The 24,688-nt window shown below is 34.2% G+C and overlaps 3 protein-coding genes across 8 annotated transcripts; 1 reads left to right on the top strand and 2 right to left on the bottom strand.

Annotated features, from left to right (window-relative positions):
* Positions 1–59: 59 nt before the first annotated feature.
* Positions 60–11,420, top strand: L(2)k05819 (transmembrane protein 94-like protein l(2)k05819). Of its 6 annotated transcripts, XM_076765433.1 has the most exons (28): positions 60–196; positions 916–1,082; positions 1,167–1,301; positions 1,556–1,692; positions 1,766–1,959; positions 2,036–2,506; positions 2,576–2,737; positions 2,808–2,911; positions 2,976–3,070; positions 3,152–3,389; positions 3,594–3,704; positions 3,900–3,993; positions 4,075–4,292; positions 4,368–4,603; positions 4,683–4,807; positions 4,874–5,022; positions 5,389–5,436; positions 5,956–6,090; positions 6,362–6,505; positions 6,588–6,638; positions 6,864–7,008; positions 7,088–7,296; positions 8,343–8,517; positions 8,707–8,952; positions 9,017–9,257; positions 9,338–9,431; positions 9,507–9,668; positions 9,820–11,420. In XM_076765433.1, the coding sequence occupies exons 2-28, from the start codon at positions 919–921 to the stop codon at positions 9,890–9,892; spliced, it is 4,356 nt and encodes a 1,451-aa protein (XP_076621548.1). In that variant the 5' UTR covers positions 60–196; positions 916–918; the 3' UTR covers positions 9,893–11,420. The 6 variants fall into 6 exon arrangements, with proteins under 6 accessions (XP_076621548.1, XP_076621552.1, XP_076621549.1 ...); XM_076765437.1 differs by lacking the exon at positions 5,389–5,436 and having other exon boundaries at positions 9,820–11,419; XM_076765434.1 differs by lacking the exon at positions 6,588–6,638 and having other exon boundaries at positions 9,820–11,418.
* On the bottom strand, positions 7,321–8,212 carry LOC143341985 (uncharacterized). The gene has a single exon (XM_076765447.1). It carries the CDS (start codon positions 8,185–8,187, stop codon positions 7,441–7,443), a length of 747 nt encoding a protein of 248 aa, XP_076621562.1. The 5' UTR covers positions 8,188–8,212; the 3' UTR covers positions 7,321–7,440.
* A 118-nt stretch (positions 11,421–11,538) lies between the features above and the next one.
* LOC143342058 (adenylate cyclase type 10) lies at positions 11,539–24,040 on the bottom strand. Its single transcript, XM_076765540.1, is given in 30 exon segments — positions 11,539–11,964; positions 12,689–12,827; positions 12,948–13,059; positions 13,345–13,484; positions 13,654–13,852; positions 13,953–14,242; positions 14,381–14,517; positions 14,617–14,940; positions 15,168–15,283; positions 15,406–15,634; positions 15,678–15,855; positions 15,965–16,046; positions 16,139–16,288; positions 16,608–16,748; positions 16,891–17,038; positions 17,105–17,186; positions 17,289–17,441; positions 17,629–17,746; positions 17,797–18,196; positions 18,497–18,602; positions 18,689–18,847; positions 18,932–19,059; positions 20,283–20,586; positions 20,662–20,881; positions 20,947–21,090; positions 21,386–21,543; positions 22,903–23,026; positions 23,202–23,477; positions 23,695–23,874; positions 23,971–24,040. Coding segments are annotated over 30 exon segments (5,154 nt in total). The 3' UTR covers positions 11,539–11,817.
* Positions 24,041–24,688: the final 648 nt, after the last annotated feature.

The following is a 24,688-nucleotide window of genomic DNA, read 5'->3' as shown; positions in this document are numbered from 1 at the left end:
TTGCCGTTAGCACTGTACTATACCATCTATCATATGATAAAATATGTGGTTGTGATGGAGCCTATCCAAATATGCATTCTTCGTTCTGATTCAGGTCATTTGCAATTATGAGGTTTTATCCGTTACTTTAAATTATTTAATATATAAGACAACTTTAAAGAATCAAATTACACTTCGGCCGCGACGGATATAAGTGGTATACTAGGCTCGTTCAACAACTTATGCAAGTGTTAATGCATTTTAACCTCGCTCCGTTTGTTTTGAAAATTATTTCTGCTTGTGTCCCGCAAAAATTGTTGCAATAATAAATCGTATATGTATCATTTTCTCCTTATTTATTTCACTTTCCTACACCTACTTATGCCGTAATAAAAGTAAAAACCATTGCTTGACTTTTGTAGCTTACATACTATTATATTCTGGGTTATTTGTTTTTTTATATGAATTGTGATGCGTTTTGTATGTATGTATGTCACAATATTTGTGTTGCTTAAATGTTACATTTATGTAACAACGTATGAATGAAAAAGCATGTGTTACATGATTAAATTCAAGGGAGAATTTACAAATTTCTAAATACATATTTCCTTTTCTGTTATTTATAATGAACATTTTTGTTTACTTTGCATGCTTTATCTCTCAAAACATAGAATGGCAATGTGACAAACTTGTGAGTCACATATTCGTTGTTTCTTAATAGAAATAAGCAAAATTATGTTGATAATTATGCCTGTTGTGCATTCTTTTTATACACATAGGTACACAGGTAAGATAGCTATAAAAGTAATTAACTTTTGATGCATGCATGGGTTTTCTATATGGGCTACAATTGATATATATATATAATGTATGTGCAAAGCATTGAATTTGATTCTCAACAAGACAGAAGAGAATTTCAATGGTTTCATTTTATAGAAAATGGATGGTGATCAGGTAAAGGACAATGCTTCTAAAACAACAGAAAATACAAATAACAAATCTGCAGAACCATTAGGATTAACTACAAAATCTGCTCTTGAGACATTACAACGTGATATCAAAAGAGTCTTACAAGAATACAAAGAAGACTACAGAAAAAACAAGTACTTTTGTTATTTATGTCCTACTTTTATGTTAAAGAGAAAATTTTATGTTTTTATTATATATAATGTATGTATTATGTACAGAAGATATAAAGCATGGCTAAAAGATACTTTACATCATCGTAGTCAATACACAACTCTTTGTTGGACTTCAGCAATTGCACTTTTGATTAATGCAATTATTCTTATTGTTGCTTTCTTCACAATTGATGATACATGGTATGAACCAACTAGATTATTTATGTATTTTCAAACAGAATAATGTTGTATAAATACATTAATACTTAAGAATAGATACTGTATGTATAAAACTAGGCTAGTCAGATCCCTAAAATATTATTCTAGAATTCTGTTAAAAATTCACTAAAACTTGGGAAAAAATGAAAATATTATAATAATTAGAAAAATAGTCTAACTATGATATAAATGACTTTTAAAAATTATAAGTTTTGTAAATAATCTTTCCATTGTAGGTATTCTACATTGCCTTATGAAGGATTGAGTGTCTGTTGTTTAGTAGTCTTAAATTTTATTTTAGTTGTATCAGATAATAAATTACGACATGAAGAGATCCCTCATAGAGTACAAATTCTATTTGATCAACTAGAAGGTAATTAAACATTTACATGGAACAATGCAATTTTTTGTACACATCTTTCATGTAACTATTTCACCTATTTAAGTTGCCAAAAATTGTTCCCAATGGAACCCTGAAAATTATCCACATTTATGCAGTCCATTGTCTCCCTGTTTAACTTTACAATGGACTTACCGTGATGGTCATATTGTGAATTTGCCATGGGCATTATTAGTTGCTGGAGATATAATTGTAATTAAACCTGGACAACAAGCACCTGGGTACTGTGTTCCTTATGATGTAAGTATAATATATATACATAAATAAATAAGTTCTACTAGGCAAAATAAATAACAATAACATAAAACAATTTTAGGATGCAGATGCATCAGTGTTACATGCAAGGGAAGTGTATAGTCCTCAGGTTCATAATGCAAATGAAATTTTCTCAACACCGCAGGCGCGGGCACCATTGAAAAATAAAGTTTATAAACTTCAAGAAACACCATACTTAATGAATCTCAGAATGGCACTTGATCAAGCTCTTGACAGACCAGTCACATATCATAATCGCAAACGACATTTATTAATGATTTGTTGCATTGAACAACTAGCTTATCCAGTTCTTTTAATTATTGTATTAGTTGTAAATTTATTCCGATATTCATATTTATCGGAATACTTCGGTGTTGGGTACTGGAATGAAATGTTTTTACTACAACCAATTGCTATTAGCATTCCTCTACTTCCGTTAGTATTTCCGATTTGTTGGATTTTCTTGAACTGTTTTGGAATGGCACGATTTAAAGCTTTATTTAAACTTTATCAATCTTCGGAAAAACTTCAGGTTAATATGCTTAGAAGACATGGAAATTTACACATGTACATGATCCTTTATATAAAATAATTGTTTTAGTTTGTGGATCCTTTTGAAGATACAGATATTTCTGGCCCCAGTTATCCAGATGTAGTATATAATTGGTTGGAACTGAAAGAATATTTTTTCAGTATTCTCTTTGGTAAAGAACACATGATGTCAAGGTCTGCAAATATTCTTCACGTTTTGGGATCGGTCACGGTATTTCAAACGCTGAATAAATTACTTATAAATTAGTGTAATAAAATGAAAACGATAATTCAATTTTTAGGCATTATGTTGTGTGGATAAAAAAGGAATACTTTCATGGCCTAATCCAACAGCTGAAAAAGTATTTTTCTTACGTAATTCCAATACTTTATCTCCGTCTTCAAGGTAAATATTTTATTTAATGATTGTAAATATAAAAGATGTTAATTGAAACACTATCATTTGATAGCACTGGTAGTTTAGACAGAACATCTGAACCTCAATGCCAAACTCAAACTGAAGATTCGAAACAGTATTCAAATAAAACGTCCTATGTACAACATGGTAATATAAAATGAAGAAAATATCGCTCATGCAGTATCATACAAAAATATGATTTTTTGGCAAATAAAAAATTTATTTTAGATATGTCTCATTCAACGGCCGAAGTTTTGGACCTTACTCATGATCATGCTTTACCGTTTCGACTACAGTTTGACGATCATTCTTGGAGACAGCACTTGAATTCGTTGAAACCACTAGGTCTAGCAATTCTACTCAACACATGTAACATGGACACACAAGAACATTATATGCAGTTCTGTTGCCATGTCACTTGTGAAGCTCTGTACAATGAGAATCTTGTACCAGTTACGAATAGACGGTACGTACTTTTACTATTGAAATTATTGTGTTTCGTGTATACGCTTTGTTGCACTACATTTTCCCCCTTTTTGTAAACATTATTCAAACTAATTCTTCCGATTGTCAAGCTAATTACGTCCAGTTTTATCATGCTCATATTCCTAAGACAGTCCAAAGGTAACACTTCCAGTTACCAGTAACGTTCATCATACACATTTGTCAGCTACCAGGATCACAGTATAGAAGATAAGAGTGGGTATGAGGCAAAAGATACAATGCAAAGTTCAAGACAAGTGTATTTAGTCGACGAATCAGGGAGCCTTGGACAGATGTGGTCAGTCCAACCATAGTTATTTTATGTATCCTCCGTATTTATAGTTAATCTGTCTGTATGGGTGAATGGATCTCCAATCATAATGTATATAATCATATGAATGCTGATCATGGGACAATTTCACATTTCTGTTTTATTCTTTATCTTAGTGAAATAACGATCACTCCTCTAATGCCAAACGTATGCTTAATACAGGTGTCTATGCGAATTAGCAAAGCAGATAGGTTTCCAAGACCAGGCACAACACATATTTCAATTGGAGCAACAACTATCTACGTTCAGACACGTTGTAAGCATCGCCTATTATTCGAGTTATTCTCTATTATTCTTCATGAGAGATGCGTTTAAAATTTTCCCCACTTTATTGTAGCAACCAGAAATGGTTCGACGCGATATAAAGTTCGCACGCTCTTTGAGTATCGCGACAAAATTAAAATTTCCTTTCCCGCATATGGTTGCCGTGGTAGTCAAAGAACGCAGTGGAGGTGGTTTACAATTATTGACACAAGGGACAGCAGATATAATTTTGGATTCCTGTATTGAATTTTGGGATGGTCATGATCTCTGTCCACTTTCCGCAACCGACAGGTACACGGAAATATTAATCGCTACAAAGGTATTTTTAACTCTACACTTTCCGACTACCGCGCGTGTGTTTTCTAGGAAAAAGGTGCAAGATTTTTACCAAAGGACGAGCTTAACGTCATATTGCACTGCATTTGCATATAGACCATTGACACGGGGGATCAATAAAAAAATGTCTAAAATATATTTAGAGCTTCCCGCAGATAGCAAACATTTATATACTCCTCACAGAAGTCCTACACCATTACCTTGGGACTTTAGAAATGTTCTTGATCCAAGGGTAAAAGGCATACTTGGACAATTTCATTCAACCGGTAAGCCCTAAACACATTTACGTTACTTGTCCGCAGACTGAGTAAAAGATTTCATTGACTTTTATGTGAATTTTTATAGATTCCTTGCTGTGCAACGAAAACAAAGACGATAATGTGAGCGACGTTGAAAGTTGTTTTGATATTCAATGTAATCAAGTTTTTATCGGGATGGTAACTATGCAATATCAAGCACAAACGGATATGGTAAGATATAAGATTACAACAGTATATCGACAATTACAATCGAGTGTTAGAAAAATTGTTTAATAGGTACAATTGATCGAACAACTCGACAGAGCTTGTATCCGTTTCGTTCACTTCAGTAAAGAGAACGAATTAAGATCACGCGTGTTTTCGGAGAAAATGGGGCTCGAAAGTGGATGGAATTGTCATATATCATTGCTCAGTGAAAGAGCTAGGTACTATATCTCATTTTTTTAATTGTTGATCAATATCTCTATAAACTACTTTGCTTTGCTTTATTTTGCTTATGAATTAATCTGAAAAGTTTGGGGCATGTCCTCACGTTGGAAAGTATAAATATGTTATATTATGTACGTGTAAAATCTGTGTACAAAACATATTCAACACAAAATATTACACTAATCGTTGCTGGTGTTATAATTATTTTCTTGTTAATTAAACCGATTATATGTCATTTCTCAGTGTCTTTTTTCTAATCTGTTGTAAATCTAAAATAAAATGGTGGTGTTTGATAGAACTTGTTTAACTAGCTATTCGTTATAACTATGGATGTGAATGTAAGATATGCATGTACATTACAGGAGACAGCAATGGCTGGAGAGATATCCACACATGACCCCATCGTATATGTTTGTCTATACCTCTTTCTTTCATTACTGTTACTAATTTGCATGTTTATTCGTTACGCTCTTTATTAATATTTTTATAGCAATTACCGGTTTATAGAATCTACAGTTTTTTGAATGCAGTTACCTGATTTCCTTTTAATCTTTAGACTGATACGTATTCTAATAAAATTTAATATCTGAGTATTCTTTCTTACAAATTGTTTCCTATATTCTATTTTGTTAATAATTAGAGCATTAAGCTAAGATGATTGTATTTGTGCCAGTAGTTACTGGTAATTATTTTATAGAGTTTAACGCGTTCGCGACGGGTCTGAATTTGTATCGTGTACAATGTACTACCGGGTGGTTCAGCCCGTCGCAAACGTGTTAATGGCTTCTTCATTAGCAGATACAATATTATATGACATTTATTCTTGTATACTGACAGTTATTCCATGCACATATATTAATATTTCATATTATATCATGACATACATAAAATACACAAATAAATATATGTAACTAACACACCAATATTAGGTCAGAGAGTCCAGTGGGTTGGTGGGTGAGCCAGGCAGCAGCCATGTCCTCACCCACGCCCTCGGCCCAATCTCATCAACATAATTACTCCTGCATGGATGAGGCCAGCCACTTGCTTAATCGTATCTCTCCTCGGTATGTTACATATTACCCTCTTACCACACATAAACATTAAACATTCATTGTTATTTATTATACGTGTCTATTTTCGATTGAGAATCATGCTTTTGCCTCTCAATACGATATTTAAATAAATAATCGCCAACTTAAAAGTTATGAGCATGCATTCATACATTTCTGCTGCATATATATGCTGGCATTGACGTGATTGTGTTCCAAGAATACCCTGCATGGATGGATACTGGTAAAATGGTTTTCCCATAGTATGATTTGTTTTAAATTGTAGCACGAATTTGGACAATAGCCGTGCCATGAGTATGTCCGCACCAAGCGCTATAAATACAGATTTCTCTACTGTAAAATTCGACGACGAGACTACGGAGTGGAACGACATAGGACTATCTCAAGTTAAAAGTGCTATGAGCCATAGGTTTGTTTCATGTTACATTAAATGGTGCTAGACTTTAAATACTGAATGTTATACATAATATTATTGTGAACTTGCATGCCAGTCTGAGTCACCTAGTTCAAAGGATCACAAGAACTGGATCATCACACTTTTCGTAATTATTTTTGGTTCTCCCTTTCCTTTTTTAAACAGACTAGATTCTTTTCACTCCTTTAATTAACAAATAAGTTGTTCAGCACTTCAGTTATTATTTTATATATGCTAGAACTTTACTTATTACCAGATAGTTAATTTACTTGTTGCCGTATTTCGTCTTGTACAATAATTGTAGAATAGAAAATAACTGTAAGTTATTTAACAATGAAACAATTCCTAACAGAGAACAGGACACAGTGAAAAGCGAAGATAGTGTACTTGTGCAAAGTGTGGATTTAGGATCTGGGCAAGAAGCATGGCGATCTTTGAGTTGTCTCACAGACAGTACAGAGCAGAGTGCTCCTGTAAATTTTGATTTATCAAACAGAGTAAGTATCTATATTGGACACTACATTTTGCTTTATAAAACTACAAGTTCTAATGTCGTACTTTTTATCTATATTTCAGGCAAAACTTCCGCGAGGTATCGATAAAATTCGACCGCATATAGAGTTGATAGACAACGTACCACTTTTGGTATCTTTGTTTACTGACTGCAACACTGCTGTTACAAGAGAAATGTTGCACATCATGCAAGACTATGGAGAAGTCGTTTGCGTTCTAGGCTCTTCTGCTAATGCAGAGAACATGCCTATTTTTATGCAAGCAGATGCAGGGTAAGTAATAGGGATAAGTGGGTATCTAAAACGTTCAGTACCCGACTCAAACTCGAAATCTTGGGTACCCGCCCATCTCAAAGATTAAAATCAAAACCTGCTACAATTAAGTTATCAAATATGTATTTCGTACATGGCAAAATATCATTCACAAATTATGTTTTCCTTATTTATAAAACGACCTGGATATCTGTAGCTCATTTTACAAACTGTATCTTTTTCAATTTGGGCAGAAATAATTGGTCGAGTAGGCGCTACGCGAAATTTTTTACCAATTGGTTTTATATGTTGGTAAGATAAACGATTTGTAGTCTGATAATCTGTTTTCGATTTGGTCTGCCAAAATCCTGGCTTTCTTGGTCTTTTAACGATGATAGGCATGCCAAAATTTTGGTAAGACTCCTTTGTAACTGTTTTATAGTCTACTGATGCAGGATGAAGATTTTTTCCTTCATATGGTTTATAATGCTTTACTTTTATATATCCAGGGTCTGTATAAGATACCATATGAATAGTCGTCATATCATGTGATCCATTTATAGATAAACATGATTTTGGGATAAAAGGCTTCGGTACTTTTCCGTTTGAAGCTTGGTAGGATAATTTATATACTGTATCGAATTCGAGCCTTCCGCTACATTTAGACGCTATTTTATCGTGTTCTCCATAATTAAATTTTGGTTTGGGAATGCAATCAAATTTCGCATAAGACATGCCATATGTCGTATCTGATTCAATTGGAATGGTTGGTTTTTTATTAGGTCTATTGTATGTTATAGGACGTCTTGTATCTGGCTGTATATACAGTAAATTCTCATCTTGAAATACCGAATATTGAGGTTTCTCTACATTCTTTGCTGTACAATGAGAAACTTCAGCAATGCATTCCATTTTTATAAAAATTTATGTATAAAATTGGATTGTAAAAAGTTCAATTGAAACGAAGATATTATTAAACAATTGCTACTCAACTGTTCCGCGCAACATGTAAACATAAAATGGCGTTAAAAAATACGTTCATGTCTGAATAAATTATTTAATTTTAGAGTGGCAGTAGAACCATTATATCCACAAGTTTGTCAAAGAGTTCCTGTATTATCTCCGACGAGAGAAGACCAAGGACCATCTCCTGTTGATTTAAGCAGGGCATTAAATTCAATTGCTTGTTCGTTAAGCGTTAAACGTGAAGATCCGATCGCAATATTTCATTTGATTATGGAGGTATATCAGTATGCATTCATTAAATTTGATCTTTTTAAGTTGACTATTTCCAATATAATATTTTCAATCAGAAAACATATATTGCTCTTAATACTTTCAAATATTCAAATCTGAAGGGTTACATTCTAAGGTTTAATTTAATTACTGATATTAATTATTTGACATCATCAATATTCATTATACATATAGGCTCGTCATTACATGAAGTGTCTTTGGAATTGTGTACAATTCTGGCTCTGTTGTACAGTTACTCTTTCTTTTACTCAAGCTGTATCTGGTTTCTTACTTCTACCACCTCTATTCTCTGTTGATCAAGTTTTATGGTTGAGTTGCTTAATCATTCCAATGTTATCAATATCCATGATTGCTACACCAAAGGATACTACTATAATGCAGCGTGCTACCGGAAAAAATCAATGCACCATAAATGGTCAGGTAAGAACTTTGAAATTTGAATTCACTTCATTCTAGTTCTCATGTTATATGCTTCGTTTTGCAGGTTGCATTATTTGTTCTGTGGTGTTATGGCAGCAAATTTTTACCAACAATCGTAACAATAGTTTTATCACAGTGTATCTCATTTTTAACTTTATGTCCCACTTATACGACAACAGACTCTAAATGTCTCTATGTGTATCCCGATACACGCGGCGAAGTTTCATGGGGCGGTTGGGGTGCTAAACCAAATGTTATTTTGGTGGTACAACATTTTGCGTTGACGTTGTTAGTTTTACATTTAGGTATACCTTATTATTGCTTTAAGGTATTCTAAATATTTATTCAAAATTCAAATATATGAATGTTTATAATTTCATTGCAGTAACAATCTCCATAGGCTTTGTACATAGAGAATATTCTATTTGGAAGAAACAACCTTTTAACAACTTTGTTTGGTTTTTAAGTGCATTTATAACGTAAGTACAAGATTAACAAGTTATTATAGCAATTGTAGGATGTATGTACGATTATTATTAATATTATTTCTTTAGATTATGCGCACAAGCAGCATTCTCAGGGACTGTATTCTGTAAATTTTGGAAAGAAGAGGGCCAAAAGATTGAAGACTTTCCTATTCATCTTCCTCTATTTTTCTTAATCTCATTGCCATTTATCTTTACAGTTAATGAACTAATTAAATGGCAAGAAATTAAGTAAGTATATATTAATTTAAGCTGGAAACAGACGTGCGACTTTTGTCGTTGCGACATCACAGCGATTCTATGTCTTGCAATTGAAAACAACCAAGACAAGTCGCTCGTCTGTTTCCAGCCTTAGAACTAAACTCTTTATCAATTTTTTCAGAGTAAATGTAAGATATCAGAAGAGAGCTCGACTAGAATTTGGTACAAAGCTTGGAATGAATTCTCCATTTTAACAAGTTAATCAAAAATGGAATGAAAAGCCAAGAACATAAAATTAAGATAGTTAAATGATAAAATGTGAACATATGGACTGTATTTATGATTATAAAAATTTACATACTCAAATTTTGCATAATGCCATTGCTGTATTACATTGTGAAAATCATCAGACTCTTTAAGTTATTAGTTATTTATTACAGAACTATATGTACTAAAGACTAACAATTAATGAAGAATGTCACTTTATCTAGATAATGTTACAATGAAATGTATGAAATTATTTCGGATAGTTATAAATTGTTTGACACTTTACAGTGTATTAAATCTTCTATTTGAAAATCAAGCTGCTGGAAATTTTACAGCCTTGAAATCTTGAATAGACAGAGAATTGTTTTCATAACTTGATAAATAAATATCAAAGTATTTCTATTTTTGTATGATATGAATATAATATTTTACATTTTAAGAATTGATATGCTACAAAGCATAACATTTACTATTTGGAGCTTACAAGGTATTGTGTACTTAACTTTTGTTATAAGTATTGAACACAAACAAGGTAGAATATTCTTTTATAATTTTAATTTAAAGAGTGAAGCCCATCTTTTTGGGAAACATGAATTTAAATAATTGAATTCAATAGAATAATTAGAAAATTCAATTCAAATGCAATACATTTGAAGCACATAAAAATGAAAGTTTATATATAATGTGATGAATTATTTAGTTGTATTTTGGGTTTTTATTATTCAAAATGTACGGTTTTAAGTGGTAACAATTATAAAATAGATTAGCATATAAAGTATTAAAAATACTGTTGCTATTTAGATTTAATAATTTTAGTATTATTCATAGTGAATGCTTTAATCAATGTTTTTAGAATATCTATTTTGCATGACTACATAGTAATTATTATTTTACATATATGTTTTTAATAAATGACTTTGTAAGTTACTATAATTTGTGTTCATGAAGCAACCGAAAGAAAACTTAGTAATCTAAGGTGGAAGACTATTGCAGAATGTGAAAAATACTGCAATACTTTGGTGCAAATGATAATTTCTATAATTTGTGATAAAATATTATCCCTCATTGAATTAGAACTGCATTCTTTTTTTTTACAAATTACTAATATTAGAAACAATTTTATATGTTTAAGTATTTAAATTTCATTATGTGTACCATTTGTTATACAACAATGGAATTAGTGTTTAAGTATATTAGTAAGGCACATGTGTACTTTAGTGGCTTTGTCAGAAATTTGTTCATTTTTTTCGGACTTTTTATAAAAGGCTGTATTTGATCTTTATAAAGAAATATAGTTGGGGGAAGATGAAAAATTAACGTGCATTTGCATTTTTTTGACAAAAAAGACAAAATTTTTTGTGAAACGACTCGGATGATTTTCGAATGTCTTATAGAATATGAGATTGTAAATAATAATTACCGCCCGGCCTCAGTTTGCGAGATATTTGCAAAGATTGTTGATATTACTGCATTCACTTCGCCTGTATGTGTGCCATAGGTCCGTCGAAAGAACACTTACGTTAAAAAATAAAAAAAAACACAAACGACGTGCTCAGTTCTGCCGCGTGGTTAGGTCCCTCCTCGTCACTATCGATTAATCGTTTCGATCTTCGATTGCATTCGAAAAAGTTTGAAAATTACTCTTTCAAACAAAGTGGTAACATTATTTTTCATTTAAGATTTAATCGCGTATGTTATTCATTATATGTTGCTTTAAGCTTAAAAGTTCTGATCTAATTTATTTTTAATTAATAACATAAATTAAGGGACGCCTAAATTGAAAGTTGTATTAGAACGCTAGTACCTAACCGTAGTGCCGATCATGTGTACATTTATATTTAAAAACGAACAGGAAATTATATGTTACAGGCACTATCGTATCTTAACAATTATGTTTAATTATATATAAACATCATGGAGGGTATTTTGGTAAGGGAAAAGTAAAGATCGCCATGTTAGATTCATTTGCATTGATTTCAGTCCATTCTTTTTGCAATTTGCTTTCCGAAACTTCTTTCCACATATCTTCTTGCACCAAAGATACGCCACCGGACCAAACCTTCAAACGAATATGTTATTTACCGTTTTTTGAATAATTAATAACGTATAGTATACAGGTTGTTCCGCCACCCCTGGGAAAAATTTTAATGGGAGATTCTAGAGGCCAAAATAAGTCGAAAATCAAGAATATCAATTTGTCAATTGAGGCTTCATTAAAAAGTTATTAACAAAATTAAATTAAAAAATTTCAAATTGTTCTGGAAAAATTATTTTCAGTTGCGGGGGTCAATTACAATCATTTTTGGTCATTACACATACCCCCGAATTCCTACGTACTTTCGAGAAAAAAATTCGAGTAGATAGAGAAAGTATTCGGTGAAAAAAAATTTTTTCAAATCGTTCTAAAAAAATTATTTTCGGTTGCGTGGGTCAATTACAGTCATTTTTGGTGAATAGACATACCCACGAAATCCTACGCAGTTTCGAGAAAAAAATTCCTTACCGAAAATGTAATGTCTGACCATACCATTGATATGTTTCCCTGAAATTTTTCGGCGAAAAAAATTTTTTTCAAATCGTTCTGGAAAAATTATTTTCAGTTGCGGGGATCAATTACAATCATTTTTGATGAACAAACATACCCTCGAAATCCTTCGCACTTTCGAGAAAAAAATTCTTAACCGAAAATATACTGTGTGAATCTCTCTAGAATAGGAATAGACCTCTAGAATCTCATTTTTGGTAAAATCTGAAACAATAAAATATGATTATTAAAAGTAAACCTTTTCATAATGTACTGCCCAAGCGTAAATCATTTTGTTTTCCTCTTTCAAGCAAATTTTCTTTAATCGCTTCAACATCTTCATCGCTTTACGTTTTCGAAATTTAATCATACAATAATAGGCTTTCAATAATATGTATCTACAACAAATTCCAAATTATTTTCCTTATAATTCGGTCAGTTCTAGCATTGCAATCACTGTTGAAATCTTATTTTCTATTTCATATACATATAATTTCAACAACCGATAATCATTTCACCTGGGAATTACGAGTTTAATAATTTTAGTCATTTTCTTTATCTCCTTAAATGTGCTTTGTATTGTTCGCATAGTAATGGTTGCATCAATATTTCTACTATTCAGTTTGTGCACTGCAGGAATAAAAATATTATAATATTAGTAATTATTGATTCGAAGACATTGAAGTTGGGGATGCTCGATTCTGAATCGATCTTTTGACCACCTGCAAAGTATGCATTTTATTACCATTAAATAAATAAACGGTAATTAATTTGCCACTTAAGTTTTGGTTAATCTTAAATATAAATGTTTAACTTAAAAATTGTTAAGAATTATATATACAAAGTATATGGGAAATGTATGTAATTAGATCCCTAATTGATTCTGTAACAAAATTTTATATTAAAAACGAGTACCGTAAAGGATGAGCAGACCCTCGAGCTTTTTCAAGCTGGTAGTCGTTGCTACTACTATATGCTCGTCCATAATAGTTCCTTTGCTCACGTTTCTGCTGCCCCATACTCTGGAAGCCTCCCACTGTTCAGTTCTAATACTCCTTGAAAACAAATTTGAGCAAATTAATCACGAAAATTGTGTGTATTTTCATTTTTTCCAAAAGGACTGGATATTTAATTATATTAAATTTTACTTATACTTTCCATTACTGTGCTATAGTGAATTTCGTAAGCCTGAATTAAGACAAGACCGTAAACGGTGGAAATTACCACAGCCACATAGAAGTGAAGTATCGCCTTTCTGCTTCCGGGTCTTGCAGGCTGATCATCGTCTCGCCCTCTCGGAGGAAGTACTGTTCGCAAGATTGAAAAGAGAGTATCGTGATCCCAGTGTCTAAATGCACGTCTGCGCAAAGTGCATAGTACCAGGTACGTCCAGATTTATCCAGATCGTTCTGAGACATGAATTCTATAATTTTGTAAAACATTTTACTCAGTATTGGGTTGCGTAATGAGACCGTAATAGGTTTTGAAAGGTAAATATATTTAGCGATCTGCAATTTCATTACCCAATTCTCTTAACTGTGCAACCACTTCCGAATGACGACAGGACAGCATGAGAAGATGAACCAGCCGAGGCAGTAACAGCAATTTCAAGAACGTGGAACCAATGGTGGTTGCTATTCTGGAGCAGACGAAGCCAATTTTCGTCGCCTTCGCGATTTCTCCCCTCACCCAGCGAGAAAAAAATATTCCCGCGTACAACTCGGCGATCATGTTTAACTCTTGGTGTTCGATGGACTCCTTGTTCTCGTTGCAGATGTCGATGGCTCTTTTTTCCAAGAATGGTATGATGGTCCTGTGGGAATCGCATCGAAGCTTTTCCTATACTTCCAAATTAGCGGTTTCCATTTTGAAAAATATGAGAACCCCCTCTTTTCCCCCAAAAAGTGGCTTCTTTAAGAATTAAAATGTTTAATAAATTATTCTAACTCACCTATCGCGATACATGTGCGCTGTGATTAACATATTAGTGTAGGATGTGCAGAGAATGCATAAGTTTCTGGTAGAATTCAATGCAGCGTTCAAACCCCAGATGGCCGCTAGTCGTGCATGCTTTTTCATGCCATTAAACTACATAATAAAAATAAAATATTTTTTTTAAGTAATTTAACACGAAAGTGTTAGCGAAACTGAATATTAAAAAGAAAAATATTGAATTGGATTGATTACTCTGAAAAGATTGAACATTTGCGCTAGACAATCAGCCAATTGTTCAGTATAGAATACACTGCTTTCGTCGTATTCGTGGTCGAGTTTCCTTTCTCTCGAACAACTGAGCTTCAATCTTAACGATATGAGTTGCATGAACGCCTTCAGGTCGATCATTATCTCCATTCTTGGGAAATTGTAGCCCAAATTGTTTAACGCCGTATCGAAGCAGTGTTCTGCCTCGAAGATGGAACCACTTTCCAGGAAACACTGACCTTGGAGGGTTTCGATTTTAGCGGTGAGATAGGGCAAAAGGACCAGTTCGTCTTCGTTTGATTTGAATAGCTGAAAATGTTGCAATTTTAAAAACAATGAAAATAAATATGCATTTAAGATCTTTTTAATGAATATTAATTTAAAAGTTTCTTAGTTTTTAGCAACTGGATTTGGGTCCTCTCCATTATTTAAAACAGCTTTTTAGATTGTGAGTCACGATGCTTCGGGGTTGAAGAAAATTTCAGAACATTTTGTTTGTTAACGTTACTTTATGAATATTTTACTTTCGTATGTACCTCTTCGAGAATCGCCTTGCCTTTTGTCAAGAGCTTTCGAGCCTGTGGTATGTTGCAAGCCATCACGCAAATTTCTGCGAACTCCAAAATGGCGATCATCGACAATTCAGTCTTCCCTAATGGAGAACATTGTTATCGAAGTCACTGTATTGCGTTTAAATAAGTCAAAATAAAACAACGAGAATTGGATTATTTTTTGTAGTTTTCTGAGTCACTAATTACAATTAGTTCGACGTACCGATACCACGACAATGTTCCAGTATCTGGGTATAGACTGTTATCAATATCAAATTGCACTGGCAATCGCTGAAATCCACGTCCGAAAATGTGACAGTTGGCTTCCTTTCGACGCTTCGAAACACGTTGAAGCAAGAAAGAAACGTCTTGCTTTCTGTACATAATTACTTTCATAAACTTACGTTCAAAATTTTTGAAAGAAAATGTTTCGTGGAATCCCACTAGTTTACCTATTTTGATTTCTGCGAGAGCGTTTATGTCGTCGAAACCTACGCTGTCAAACATTTCGTCTATGTCGGTCGTCCTCTTTTTCCTGTCCTCTTTCTTCGACACTTTCCCCAGTAATTTTGCGAATTCACCTTGCCCACACGACACGCAACGTCTCGTGTGTTGTTTCAAATATTTCAATGCCTGGTTGTGCAACTCCATTTTTTGGTTTTCCGTGAGCAATCTTAATGTACACATTTGTGTCAACAGTGTACCAAAATTGATACTGTACACGCGTGTACATACAAAGGAATATGAGCCTGATTTATTATAATAATTACATAATTACTAACTGATAGGTCGTGTCACGGAACATCGTCATTTTGAACCTCATTAAACCGCACGAGGCATATCTTGGCAGATCGTCCAATTCCTCTAAGAAATAGATCTTTTCAGTAGTCAAAGTCAATAATAATCGGACAAATTACGTATCTGTCTCAAAATAAAAGAATATCATAATTTAATACCTGAAATGGTAATGCCAATACAGCTGCAGAACACGTTCATCTCTGTCGCAGGATTTCGCATGTTTCTGATGAATATTATCGGCCCTTTGTTTCTAGAGAAGTCTCCGATCGCGCATCCGAAGACTCGTATTTCGAACAACTTCGAAATTGCTAATAAAACACAGTAGCTTTTAGGGAAATACTCCATTTTGGATGTTCTTCAACCCTGAAATACTATAATTGGGCATTGCAATCCCTACTCGTTTTTGAAACTAATTAATTTGATACTTCCAAAAAGAACGTGTTGTGCCCCAATTGTAAATTTAACAATTAAAGTAGAAAATCATGTGTTCAGTATTTAGTTCGTAAGTTTAGTTTCTCTACTTTTATAAATTTTCATGCTCACGATTATGTATAGGCATAATATTGCAGGGTTAATGATGTATAAATTGCTCTTATTATCGATTATTATTATATCAGAAAATCTTACCAAGTCCAATCTCTCTTTTGGCAGACAGGTTCATCAGGCTCTCTAACATGTGTCTGTTGACAGTTTCTCCGATCACGGAAGCGCATTTCAAGAGGAGTTGATCGAGAGGTGTCAAAGAATCGAAGAGCTTTAAGATCATAACTGATGCAATAATAAATTCTCAGTATAATTAAACAAATTACGAATACTTTTGTCGCGGGAGAAATTCTGTTTCTTTGTAAGTATTGTCTTCGATTAAAGTATACATGAACGAGAAAGAGAGAAACAAATGTTAATACTTTACCGTCCATCGTGATTTCAGTGTCGATGTCTTCGTACGTAAAGTTCTCCGAGATGTTGCAAACAGCGATCATCGCCTCTTCGTTCTCCACGATCGCCGTCGATTTGCTCGGTTTCTTGATACTATGTTCGAGCATCGAGATCATGCTATCCTAATATGAAATGCAAATAAATACGTCGATCGAACGTTCGATCGAATGGAGGAAAAACGAACGAACTTTGAAGCTTGTTCTGTACATCAGCCATCTGTCCGATCGTTCTTTGCCATCGCCATCGTGATACGACTTACTCGACACAAATCTAATGGATAATAACACGAGAAATAGATTTTAGAAGCTACGATTAATTTAGTAAAATTCTGTAATACTAAAAAACGTAAAAATATAACGTTTATGCATAGACCTTTTCAACATCGCTATGGGAGGCAACACGTAGCCCAGTGTGTTAGCTTCTTTTTTACTGATAACTTTTATTTCTAGATCCCCAGCTTGCAGAAGGCTCACTAGGTAGCTCTCGATCCAGCCTGGATTGCCGAAACTCTTTTCTTGTATGAGTCTTAAAATAAAATTGATTTTTGTTTGAATAACGACTGGCTAAATGATCGGGTAAGTTAATTATTTTATTAAAGAATTAGGCATCTTTGGGCAGTACAAGGATATGTAAATAGAAGTTTTGTCGAGCCTTCTTCAGGTTTAATAGTATTAGTAATTTTTTTGATCTCCTATTTTCTTAATTTGCTTACTTTTCCAGCTCTGCAGGCAGGCCATTGACGTTGAGTATTTGACAGGCGAGACCAGCATGGTACCATTTGTCTATTCCGTTAAGTTCAATGACCTTCCAAGGAAAATTAATTCGATTAGAATTTAAATCATTAGTCCATAATAATTGATTACCTTTCCTCTGTGCAAAAGAGTAGTGTACATCTGGCTCCGAGGGTTGCACTTTCGACCGATGCTCAGAACGAAGAATACTAGGTCTTTCTTCGTCAGAACGTCGAAGAGTTCCAAAGATTCCTGGTCGCTGCACTCAGCGTCGTCGATTATGACCACCCACAGTGTCTCGAAGCAGCTTTTCATCAGTTTCAATAGAAATTTTCGCAATACTTTCCACTTTACGATGTCGGTCAAAGCGTTGTAGCGGTGAGTAATCGCGAAACGCACGTTGAAAGGTTGATTGAGGACGCAGAGGAGCTGCGTTTGACGCACCTTGCGAAGATGAAGAAGCAGCTTGTCCTCGCGTTCTTTGCGCGTCGAGGTGACGGTGAAGCCGAGCGGCATCGAAAATATTAGGTGAATCAGATTGTATGGTGCCTGCACTGAGAGATACAGAATCTCTTTCAATTTTTCGTCGATGACGAAATTTCATTATTCGTAATTTGACAAAATTTACTACTGACCGATAGACAACAATTTTCACGTGTATTTTTAACGATAAAAAGTAATTTAAAAAGAAATATTAATGGCACATCACATGCTGTATCGATAAAAAAAATTTATTGACAGTTTTTACGATTATTACGTGTTATATTTTTATAGAAGTTAGTAAGAAAAATATTTAATAATAACGAAGAGTAAAGTAGACTGTAAAATTGAAAAGTGCAAAGTGTCAACCTTGGCGTCCTCTACGTGCAGAGGAATATAGTTGTAGTGAACACCGGATGGAATGTTTTGAGTGAATTCGTCCAGCAATCTAGTTTTTCCTATTCTTGGTTCACCTCTGCACGGGCATAATAATAAGATAAATTTATTATTTTGTTATTCTGTATAGTTTGGGATTAATCACGACATAGTAAAAATAGGTACTTTATGATTAGCGTATTATACGTTGGTCTTGGACCACGATTCAATGTATCTTGAGTGGAATAATTCAACAATGTTACCAATATTTCTTGGAATTGTTTCATTTCAGCCTCTCGACCGAGCAATGGATTCTTGTTCCATACTAAATCCGACACACTGTACCTAACAGATTAAACGTAATTCTTAACGGATAGATTCTTCTTCTAGGTTTTGTTTCTTTTAAAATAAGATGCAAACAAGACTTACTTCGGTCTTTCCTGAAATTCGTAAATGGGACCAATGTTCGAGATCCCTTTTATGTGCCTAGGTTCCTGCAAAATGAAGTGTCTTGTTTCAAGATGAGAATGGAGGAAACTCTCTCGATCGCAAACAACCTAAAAATATATAAAAATTCAACATTGTTATTTAAGAAAAAAAACATACGATATAATGAGTAGGTGCAAGAAAGCAAATAACCGTGGGGACGTTTTCTAATATTTTGTACAAGTTCAGCCACTTATTATTGAGTTCGAAAATTAATTTACGTAAATATATACAGGGTGTTCGGCCACTCCTGGGAAAAATTTTAATGGGGGATTCTAGAGGCCAAAATAAGACGAAAATCAAGTACCAATTTATTGATGGAGGCTTCGTTAAAAACTTATTAACGTTTAAAGTTTCACCCATACTGAATTTTTTTCTCGAAACTGCGTAAGATTTCGGGGGTATGTCTAATGACCAAAAATGATTGTAATTGATCCCAGAACCTAGAAATAATTTTTTTAGAATGATTTGAAAAATTTTTTTTTCGTCGAAAAATTTAAGCACTACCCCCTGTCGATTTTTCTTAAAAACTCGTTTTACATTTTTAGTAATTTTGTTTGATGCCCTATAGAAAAGTTGTCTAATACTTTTTCGTAGGTACCTATGAGCTCTGCTTCAGAAAAAAGTTTTATTGAAATATATTCACTATTATAGGAGTTATGGCTGTTTGAAAATTGGACCATTTTTATGGGGTTTTTCTCATTTTGCGGGCTCAAGGACCAACTTTTCGAATATTTTCGCGATTTGTACATATTCTCCATCAAAATACGCGTAGTTTGCTTTTTTAAACATTAAAATCGTCCAATCCGTTCAGAAGTTATGATGTTTTAAAAATTCGCATGAAAATTCGGGCAAACATTTCTGGCCTCACATTAGATTTTCGGTAAGGAATTTTTTTTTCAAAACTGAGTAGGAATTCGAGGGTATGTCTATTCACCAAAAATGATTGTAATTGACCCTTGCAACTAAAAATAATTTTTTTAGAACGATTTGAAATTTTTTAATTTTGTCGAAAAATTTCACACCTTCTCGAATTTTTTTCTCGAAACTGGGTAGGATTTGGGGGGTATATCTATTCATCAAAATTGATTATAATTGACCCCCGCAACCGAGAATAATTTTTCCAGAATGATTTGAAATATTTTAATTTAATTATTAATAACTTTTTAAGGAAGCCTCCATCAACAAATTGGTATTCTTGATTTTCGTCTTATTTTGGCCTCTAGAATCCCCCATTAAGATTTTCTTAGGAGTAGTCGAACATCCTGTATACTATCAAGATCTAATTTCTTACCCTATCGCGATATGCGACCATAAGTCTCGCAGCCTTGTTCACCGACATACCAATCACAGTGTATTCTCGTCGCAAAATGTGACCCACGACCCCGCAATACGTCATTCCCGTGGTCACACTGACAGTAACCGATTTCACGTTTTTCAACTTTAGAAGGCCTGTTCGCACCTTCGACGCGCATTTCAGGCCGATTTGAGACTCTAGTTCGTGCTTGTCGCCTCGTAAACCGAAAATACAGAGAAACATTAGATCCTTGTCGAAGAGGGACGTCTTGTTCACACATCCGTGCATTTCGCCAACGATCCTTCATCGATAAACAAGAGAATATTTAAAAATGACAATGTTAAATGCTTATTTAATCAGAGCAACGTGAGCTTACTTGCAAACTAATTTGTAAGACGAGTCGACCAAGGAAATTAACGTTTTCTTGTCCACGTTTGTAGTAATAACGTTGACGAATAGAATTACCACTTGTCTCATTTCTGTCAGATACTCCAAAGGCTCGTCCATTTCCACAGATCGTATCACTGGCCTCAACATGTAGCTTCTTAGAGCGTCTTTCAAACGAGCCTTCGCTATTTTTATGATCTTGGGTCGCACTGGAACATATTTCAGACTTCATTGTCTTCGATTATTTTAATACTCGCGGTTAAGCGTCACATACAACTGTAATCGACTTGTCTAAACTTTTCCCCCTCGACAGTGTCGCCAGCTAGACTCATCATCACTGCTTCGGTTTCTGAGTCTGCGATCGCCTTCGGGATGTACATTGAATCGTAATTAATCGGAAAAAGTTCATCGTCTTCGTCTGCATAAATCAGGTGGAACAGAAATTATTTTGTGTCCACGTAATTTTATATATTTTATGTATTAGAAATATACTCACAATCAGTCGATCCTTTCCCTTCTGTGTCCCACATTAATGCATACAAAATACAATGTTACAAAGCTGTGCATGCAAATATTAAAAAAGAAAGATATAACCAATTACTCTAAGATTTTAGAATATACTTTTTCGATCCCTACTTGCAAATATAAATATTAAATAGTCTTATAGCATCGTACGATCTTAGTATATCTCCAATGATTGACTTTATATTTACCATCTGTACTAATTTCTACGTCGTCTTCCCTTGACTGAAACCACGTGCTTGTGCAGCCTATGATAAGAGTGTGTATACCATCTGGAAGTGTTTCGTGTACATATTCGTTGGGATTCACCCACTGCCAGCTACTCGGAGCCACCAGAATATCGCCGCCCCTAATCAAGGTATATGATAAATATTGTTAACTTTCTAAACTATCAGTGAAGCAAGAAAATTATAGATAGTTTTATTGATCATTTAACACTAAACCTGCCTGGTTAGCACTCGATGTAAATAAGAAACGTATAACAAAGAAATCTTCAGTTTCTACTATCTTAGAACAGTCTAAAACGCGCATTAAAATAGCAAAACTTTGGACGCATGTAGTTCCGAAACTACTGGGGTTTTATTAATTATTGAGGCATTGTTAGAAGCGGCAAAGCCTCCCCTTTAAAATGGCTTTTGAATTTTGTCGATCGGACTATCCGTTTTGGAGATATCGTAATTTATGTGAAGGGGTAATTTTTAAAACTCCGCTCTCCGCCTTACGCAAGCCCATTAATGGGTATTAAAAATACTACAACTTTAGACGCCTGCAGTTCCGAAACTACTGGTGTTTTATAAATAATTGAGACATTGTTAGAAGCGGTAAACCTTCCCCTTTAAAATGGTTTTTGGTTTTTGTCGATCGGACTTTCCGTTTTCGAGATATCGTAAGTTATGTAAAAGGTAATTTTTCTTAATTCGACTATCGCTGTCTTCGTCTGACGCGTCGCGTCGTACCTCCTTGTCGCGCGTGAGTCGAGACAGTCACGTGACTAGGAAGCGTAGTATATCCAAGAATTTACTACGCACTGCGTACTACTTTACGCGCGCGGGGGATGAATGAACTCGCGCGAGCGCATCGAAATGTAAACAAAGCTTCGAACCCTTATATTTCCGGAACTAGCCACCGCATCGACTTGAAATTAAAATCGCTATATCTCGGGAACTAATTGAGCTATCGACTCGTACAAACGCTCATTTTAAAGGGTGTTTTATCCTCTACCTAATGACTATATCAGTTATTATAATTTATGCTATCTACCATGTTTATTTTGACATTTACTTTGACACTCGACTTGAAACAAAAATTGTCATATCTCCGGAACTAATTGAGCTATCCACTTGTTCGAACGCTCATTTTAAAGGGCATTTCATCCCCTATCCGATGACTATACCAGCTACTATAATTTTTGCTATCTTCTATGTTTATTTTCACATTTACTTTGACTCTATGCACCCAAAGAACTGGTGTGCGATAAAACTGGATTATAGATTGTTCATTTAATTGAAAATGAACTTAAATTTGCACACAGAAAGTTTGCGTAATTACTGGCCAGTAGGTTTAGTGTTAATAACGTTTCGACTAGAAATTCGTAGCTTATATCAGATCTCCATTTGTAAATATCGTAGAAAAATGTGAAATAAGTCGATAGTAAGAATTTCTAAATTAAAAATTTGAGATTATATTAACAAAACGGTTTTGTTATTACCGACAAAGACCCTCAGCGTATTTTACATCCCACACCGGTTTTCCAGTGATGATATAATGAGACATGGTGTCTGGGTCTCCGATAGACGTGAAGTACGTTTTCCCAGAGGCTATTGCTAACTTTACTGTCACAAAAAGTTTATTATATTTATTAAAAATTACTTTAAACCGGGAACTTAAATTAAAGTGGAATAATGTTGCTTTCATTTATTTTAGTTATTTCAATTTCATTTTAAAATTACTATAAAAATGGCCAGTGTAGTTATTTATCATTTTTTTAACGAAACATTGTTAGAGTACCTCTTAGAGTCACTCCAACCTCGGTATCGTAAGTTCCGAAGTGTTTTTGGATAATGCAAGCGGTTTGCATCGCTTCTATTGCTAAATCTCGCATCACCTTGCCTTCGTTCAGCTTCCACATCACTATAAACGCGTCCCCCGAAAATTTCAGCACATCGCCGTTGTGCGACAATATTTCTTGCACCATTGCACCGATATAGCTGTTCAATGTGTCCGTCAATTTTGAAGGACCACCTCTGCCTGTTTTCGTGTACTTCTCAGCGAGATCCGTGAACCCTATTACCCATTCGAGATTTCTTATCGAACAGAAGTTTCGAATTTTTATCAATTTTAATTCAATTCAAGTTTTCGGTCACTAAATTTTTAACTGGCGCGACAGTCAACGTGTTAAACTACTCGTAGTAATTATTAGTTTGATTTTTGGATAAATCGGATGATAATCGAAATCATAACAGTTTCTCCTTATGAACTGGTACTATCCTGTTATATGTACCTGATATATCTCCAAGCATCAAAGTGGTGTAATACATTCTAGTCTGATAATCATCGTAATGATCCAGAATTTCGTCCGGGCACATCGAGGCAAATATTTTCGTGTGCTGTTCCAATTTTATCTGGAAGGCGCGTGTCTGATGGTCCACATCGATACTCTGACCATCGTTTCGAAAATATTCTGAACGACGTATGGTTAATAAAGTGGAATAAAAGATCGTTAAATCAGTGCAGTATACAGGTTATATCAACCAGAAACAATGTTCTTGTAACCCACCTCTATCTTTTCTTATTTTACGCCTGTCTCTTCGCAAATTTCTAGCGGTATTAAAGACAGGCTGATCCATAATTATACTATCATAAAAACCCTGGCTTTGTTTAACTTATTTTAAATATTTCATCGAATCTAGTTACAATATGCAAATGGTATTCTTCGAAGAGAAAAAAATTTATTCTTTAAGAAGCAAACTTCACGGTATAACATTTTATTCTGGCAAATTGCTATGTTCCAGCACAGACGATGTATTCGAATAGACCTTACACCTTATGGACTTTCGTGGCCTATAAAAGGTCGGCATAGAAGGCCGACGAAATTACTTCGGGCATCTTCGGAGAATCGAGAAAGAGGGCATGCCATTGACCATTTCTGGATCTTCACTGGACCGCTGACCTTAATGTCTACCTCACTGTTGACTACCAGTGACCATAAGTTAATCATTGTTGATCATCGACCCATTGAAACTATTACGAAGATTAAAGCCTTCTTACGAGGATCCCCTTACAATTTGATGCATGGTCTTTTTAACATTTTCTTCCACTTTGGAAGAGAGTATCTTATGTTATAAGACACTCGTGGTACAGCGATAGCGTTCATCCCACTAACGATAGGTCTATTCTTTACCTCAGATTTCAGCTGTTTCGAAAGCAAGAAAGAAAGAGTCACATTCGCCTTCTTTCTTGAATTCTCGAAGCTGTCCATGCGTAAATACATGTGA

The sequence above is a fragment of the Colletes latitarsis genome, chromosome 5 (genome assembly GCF_051014445.1).
Source record: "Colletes latitarsis isolate SP2378_abdomen chromosome 5, iyColLati1, whole genome shotgun sequence".
Classification (NCBI taxonomy): Eukaryota; Metazoa; Arthropoda; class Insecta; order Hymenoptera; family Colletidae; genus Colletes; species Colletes latitarsis.
The sequence above is the reverse complement of the archived record's forward strand: the minus strand, read 5'-3'. Positions and strand labels throughout refer to the sequence as shown.